At 35.3% G+C, this 6,770-nt stretch overlaps 1 protein-coding gene across 1 annotated transcript; it reads right to left on the bottom strand.

The window, feature by feature from the left end:
- Positions 1–219: 219 nt before the first annotated feature.
- LOC121450562 (60S ribosomal protein L34-like) lies at positions 220–606 on the bottom strand. The gene has a single exon (XM_041655630.1). The coding sequence runs from the start codon at positions 568–570 to the stop codon at positions 241–243; it is 330 nt and encodes a 109-aa protein (XP_041511564.1). The 5' UTR covers positions 571–606; the 3' UTR covers positions 220–240.
- Positions 607–6,770: the final 6,164 nt, after the last annotated feature.

Raw genomic sequence — 6,770 nt, 5'->3', positions numbered from 1 at the left:
TTTGGAAATATCCTGAAAATCATAGATGAAGTCTTGAACATAAAGTTTGTATATCAACAAGCCATAAGGAAACTGAGACTATCTCATGTCAGACGCTGTCAAAATTTGCCAATCGAAAGAACTCTGTACAACCCAGAAGCTGGCATTCATCCTTAATACATCATCAAACGGTTTGAACTTGAAAGTGGCTGTTTTTTTTTTTTTGACCAAGCCTTGACCTTTATTAAAAAAGCCGCACGTTTATTTCGCTTTCTGACTCTGCGCTTGTGCCTTCAACACTTTCACAACAATTTTCTGCTCCTCAATAAGGAAAGCCCGCTTGATCCTGTCACGAACACACTTGGCACACATGGAGCCACCATAGGCCCGGAATCGCATGAGGACTTTCGGTCTCACAGCACGAACCCCTCGGAGTCGGCCTGGACACACACCGCATGCTGATTTAGGTGCTTTTCCAACCTTCTTGGTGTAAAGGTAAACAATCCTGTTGCCAGGGGTTCGAGACAGCCTAGTTTTGTTGGAGGCTGTGTTGTAGGAGAGCCTACGACGGTATGTCAAACGCTGGACCATCCTGAGTGCCTCTAAGCACCGTCCCCGGAAGAGCGAAAGTGGCTGTTTTTTAATTCAAGGAGTCAAAATGACAGGAAGCAAAGCCCAGTGCTTGGTGATAAGAGGGAGCTAACAACTTTACCTGTTGAAGCTAGGACCTTGATGGTGTATCTCTTTATTATACGGATAGGTCAGGGCATGAAAGGAAATCAATAAACATTTCTCACTGTAAAAAAGATCAATGATCTTTCAATAATGATGAAATGAACCATCAACAAAAACTGACAACATGAGTATCGAGATGGATGATACGGCCTCCACGGATTTCTAGTCTGTAACCATATCACTTGGTTGAAAAAAAATTCCCTTACATTATAGTAGCCCAGTCAGTGTTGGTAGTATTTAACAAAAGCAATAAAGACTTACCTTTATTTTAGGCCTCATAAAGCTCTGTTTATAATAGCATAAATTATATAAAATATTGAGTTTCACTGTGATATTTCTGCACATAAAATACTTTGTGCATTCTACACATAGAATACACATAATTTACTTTGGTCCTATCCATTCTCTCTTTTAGCCCCCTTTATTGTTTTTTATATCTCTCTTTTATCCTCTCCATGTTCTAGGTTGACCCCTTTATGTCTTGCTCCCTTTTGTCTTCAAAAATCATAGAAATGAGAGAAGGCATGGTAGCTGTCTTCAAGCATCTGGTTTATTTCCCTTACACGATGCTCTTTTGTCCCATCATTGCCCTGCAAATGACATAATTTCAGTTGTCTTTTTACTGAATGAAACCACACTGTGTGTAGATTGCACATTTTCTTTATCCATTCATCTTTCCCCAAATTTCAGTTGTAGTGCATTGTGTTGAGATACACATGGCTATTCAGGGACATATTTGGTATTGTCTTTGATTCTTTATGCCATGTTTATCAGTAAGACCCACCTGCACTCAAGAGTAGTTCATATAGAGGGAAAATATTGAGAGATAGGAATCATTACAGGGAGCCTACAAAATAATTGGGTTTAGATTTTATTTGTAATTCTCTCTCTCTCTCTCTCTCTCTCTCTCTCTCTCTCTCTGTGTGTGTGTGTGTGTGTGTGTGTGTGTGTCTGTGTGTCTGTGTGTCTGTGTGTCTGTGTGTCTGTACATCTGCCACATGAGTGAGCACGCCTGTAGAGGCCAACTGAGAATTTCAGGTCCCCTGGAGCACACAATTGTGAGTTGTTTGAGGTGGTTGCTGGAAAGTGAACTTGGGTCTTCTGGAAGAACAGTATGTTCTCATAACTGCTGAGCCATCATCTCTTCAGGCCCTCAAAATGATTTCCTTGCAAGGATACAGCAAAAAATAAAGAAGTGGAAAACCTTTAAAAAAAGTGAAAAATAAAAATCAGAAAATAACCTAGAGAAATTGTGATGCCAGGAGAAGAAATAGTGATATAAGAAAGATTGCTAGGGTTGGATAATCAGTTATAATAATGAAAGGTTAATTATAATATAAAGATAAAAATACTGACAACATGATAACTAATGTCACAGCTTCAAAGTATTCAATGCTAAGAAGGATTAGAAACCACAAGGAAGCTGGGTAGTGCACATCTTTAATCCCAGCACTCAGGAAGTCCAGTCAAGCGGATCTCTGTGAGTTCGGGGCCAGCCTGGTCTATAAGAGCTAGTTCCAGGACAGGCACCAAAGCGACACAAAGAAACCCTGTCTTGAAAAACAAAGATACAGTACATATAGAAATTCAAGTTTGTAAAACAAAAGTTTAAAATTACTTTGCTTAAACATATTTATGGGCAGTGTTATATATATATATACTGCAATGATGAATTCAGAATAGTGTAGCTTAAACTTTTAAAGATGCTTCTGATTACTGGTAAAATTTTACATATGGTGTACATCATAATATTTTAGTATAGAAGCAACATGTATGGACAACCCCAAGATACTCATGCTCCTCTATATACAATTATTTTGTTTGTTTTTCATTAACTACAACAGACAGACAGACACACACACATACACACGCACATTTCATCTCTCTACTGTGCTGTAGGTCAGTAAAATTTAATACTTTTTTCTTTTGGGATCTCTTGTAGAACCTCTACCTATCCCTTCTCATTACCACTTTGCCTAGGTTATAGTAATTATTAGTCTACAGTCTGACCAACTAATTATTAGTATTTATCTGTGAGATAAAACACATATTAATTGTATCTTTTTATGTTATGTTTCACTAAAAATAGTATCCTACAAATCTGTCCATTATGCAACAAATGAGAAAATATTATTAATTAGAACATGTAGGAACTACTGTTTTCTGGAAGAAACATTCTCTCTATCTTAGCAAATCTTGGACACTCATAGCCCCTTTTCTAGGAGAAAGATTTTGGTGAATTTTCACCATCCACATAGACGTATCTGTTGGCATTGTGTTATACTGATCTTGTTCAGGCAATCATACTGTTGAGGGCTCCGGGGTGCATTTTCCTGTCCTGCCTAGGGAACAGGACAACATTTGGATCCTCTGCCTCTTACACTCTTTCCATCTCCTCTTCTGTGATGAGCCTGGCAGTGATTTACTTTTTCATTCTGGCGATGGTGAATCTAATTTTGTAAACTGGTTGCTCACTGTGGTTTTCCCCTGTATTTTCTTGATGACTAATGAAATTAAACATCTTTTTTTATAAAGTATGTTATTTGAGTTTTTCATCTTTTATCCTTACTCAGTCTTGATTTTTATTAAAGCTGATTATTTTTCAAATAAATATTTTGTAAAATTTTGGTTGATTTGCTATATTTTCCCTCTGCTGATGAATTTCTTTGCTTTCTACTGTTGGAGAAGCCGTCTACTCTTATGGTTAAATTTACCATTTGGTATTTTTGGAGCTATTTTGGTTAAATTCCTTTCCTGATCTTTTTCTCAGCAACTTCTTGTTATTGCTGTAAAAAATGATACTAATTTTTATATGACGATTTTGTGTTCTATAAATTAACTTTTTATGACAAAACCTGTGTAATGATGTCTCTAAGAAAATAGAGATAATATTGGTTGATGACATTATAGGATCATTTGATCAAAGGAGGTAACAGGGACACAATTAGTAAATATGCAAATGTTTTACAATAAACAATTAATTATTTTCTTATTAGACTTAAAATTACAAAAAATAATCATAGAAAATTAAAAGTTCAACTATGTGCTATATTTGCATACTTACAGCACACATCAATAATGGCTCAATGAAAATATTATAATAATACTTTATTTGAAGATGGAAAAATATGAAATTGTATGTTAGAGCAAGAAAAAAATAATATTCTTCTATAATACATAGACAAATGAGGTGTAAATCTGTAAACAAGAAATAAAATGTGTATATTACTTATAATTAGAGAAATACGCAAGTAATTTGAAAATGGTATCTCTATGGGCCATTACTTTAAAAATAACTATAGTATGAATGACTAGCACAATATAGTGTTATTTTTATTTTACATATAATTTATATTTATTGTAGAATACTTGTAAAATCTAAATGTGACAAAACTATTCCATTAACATAGCAGACACTATCATAGATAATGTTTTATAATATTCCAATATTCAAAACTATATACTGGCTTTTCTCATGACAGTATTTTTATATAATTTTTAAATAATGAGAAACACAAAACAATCTGGGAGGAAAAGGAAGTGACATTTGAATTGGGGCTTAAAATAGAATAATGAAACAGTTTAGCTCTCACTGTGTGTCAATTAGCAAGCTGCTTTACATGTATTACCATTTAATTTTCATAATACTCTGAGAAATAGCTACCATTATAAATCATAGCTGTAAAGAATTGGAAACTAAAACTTGGGAAGACTTTTTGCTCAAGGCCATTTGGCACATATGTATTCAGGGCTGTACCTTGAAATTCCACAACCACAGAGTGTCTGAGATGCTATCTGGAACAGACACAGACTGACCGCATCCCTAGCTCTAAGGACTGAGTAGTTGACCCAGCGCCTCCCTCTTCACAGGAGCTGATTAAACATGGAAATACAGAGGCTGTCCAATTCAAAAGACATTATCTCTAGAATACATTTGACTACATTAGATTACTTTACAGCTACTCATGTAGGGCATACTTCATATATGTTCACCTTCCATTATCATCCTTAGTCCCCTTACCATTGGTTTGTCCTGCATCCTCCTTTGACTACTCTCATATATATTTTATTATATGAGAATGTCATATATACATACACACATATAATATATTCATATATGTGTGTGTGTGTATGTATGTAATTGTTCCCCCCTTTCAATCCACCCTGATCAATCCTCTCTTAACCTTAGCAGTTTTTTTTTTCTCAGATTCATGACTTGTTTTGTCACCCATTTAGTTTAAATTGGTCTAGGTGTTTGATCACTGGATTGGAACTATCCATTGGAGCTTGGTGGGGTCATTAGTGGATACAGAGCTGAAGGCAGCTGACCCTCATTTCCCTGAATATATAGGTAGCAAAATAGTTCAACAGTGGGAGCCAAGGCTCTCTGATCCCTTCCTGCATCCAAGCTTGATTTTAGATGAACCCGTTCTTGTGCAGAGCCAGCAAATATGTCTATAACTGCTATGAGTTCATGGTTACAATGACTATCCCACCCAGAATATGGATATTTTCTGACCTTCCTATCATCACTTCTGTAAAGAATAGCATAGAGCTTTTGATTGGGATTTCATTGAGTCTCAGAATTGCTTTTGGTAGAATGGTAATTTTCACAACATTAATTTTCTCCATCCATGAGCATAAAGGCCTTTAATCTTTTAGTGCCTTCCTTGATTTACTACTTCAGATTTTATAATATTTTGCTTTAGAGGTCATTTACCTTCTTGGATAGGTTTATTCTGCAGTGTTAAGTCTACTCTGAATGAGAATTCTTCCTTGTCTTATCCTCAATATACATAAAGAAAGGATCCTGGTTATTGTGTTCATTTTGTGTCCTGCATCTTTTCTGAAAATATTAATTAGTTTTAAGAATTTTCTCATGGAGTCTAGACTTTTTTATAAATAGTGAAGACAAAACTTTCATTTCCTCCTTCCCTGCTTATATTCCTTTTATTTCCTTCTCTTGTTTTATTGCTTTAAGATTTCAAGTGCTGTATTGATTAAGAGTAGAGACGGTGGCCAGTCCTTACTCCTCATTTTAATGGAATTGCTTTGAGCTTTTCTTCATTGACAATAATGTTGCCTATGGGTTTGTCAGATATAGTGTCTGTTATATTGAGTTATTTTCTCTCCCACTCTCTTTTCTCTTGGAATTGTTATCACGAGGAGATATTGGATTTTTGTCAAAGTCTATTTGCTGCATCTACTGAAATGACCGTGCAATTTTTGTCTATAAGTCCTTTTATAAGATTTTTACATTTATTATTTGGTATATGCTAAGCCATCGTTGCATTTCTGAGATTAAAGCCAACTTGATCACTGTGAATAATCTTTTTTGGTATGTGACTGTTTCTGATTTGAAAGTATTTTGCTGAAAAATAAATACCTTTATAGCTCTCTCTCTCTCTCTCTCTCTCTCTCTCTCTCTCTCTCTCTCTCTCTCTCGCGCGCGCGCGCGCGCGCGCGCCTTTATCTGGTCTGGAATTAGAGTAATACTAGCTTTATGGAAGGAGTTTTGGAACATTATTTCAGTTTCTATTTTTGCACAGTAATTTGAGTAGAATTGATTGTGGTTCTGCTTTAAATGTCTGATAGAATTTTGTTGTGAATATATCTAGATCTGGGTTTCTTTTAGTAGGGAGTTATTAATTTAATTACTTTTTCAGTTCTCTTGATTGTTGTAGGTCTGTTTATCAAATTTATCTAATCTTGACAACTTAGGTAGATCAGATGTTTATCAGGTTCATTCACTTGTTTTAGTGGGGCATGGCCTTGTAAGATGTTGTTATGGTTTGCCGAATTTCATTGGTATCTGTTGTAATATCTCCTTTCCTATCTCTAATTTTGCGAATTTGACTCTTCTCTGTTTTTCTTCTGGTTAGTTCAGCAAAGGATTTGTCAATCTTATTTAGTTTTTCAAAAAAGCCATAAACTTGAAAGAGTACAGGTTGGGGTGATGGGGATGATTGGAGGAAGGAGAGGGAATCAGGAGGATGTAATTATATTACAACCTCAAAAAGAAAAGAAGTATTTTTAAAAGAGAAGAATAGGCAAAA

This window comes from Microtus oregoni, unplaced genomic scaffold (genome assembly GCF_018167655.1).
Source record: "Microtus oregoni isolate MIOR12 unplaced genomic scaffold, Mior012 000000F_ref0000247, whole genome shotgun sequence".
Taxonomy (NCBI): domain Eukaryota; kingdom Metazoa; phylum Chordata; class Mammalia; order Rodentia; family Cricetidae; genus Microtus; species Microtus oregoni.
This window is presented reverse-complemented; position numbering and strand designations above follow the sequence as displayed.

Excerpts from the sequence above, each read along its gene's own strand:
- LOC121450562 (XM_041655630.1), bottom strand. The coding sequence starts at position 570 with ATGGTCCAGCGTTTGACATACCGTCGTAGGCTCTCCTACAACACAGCC.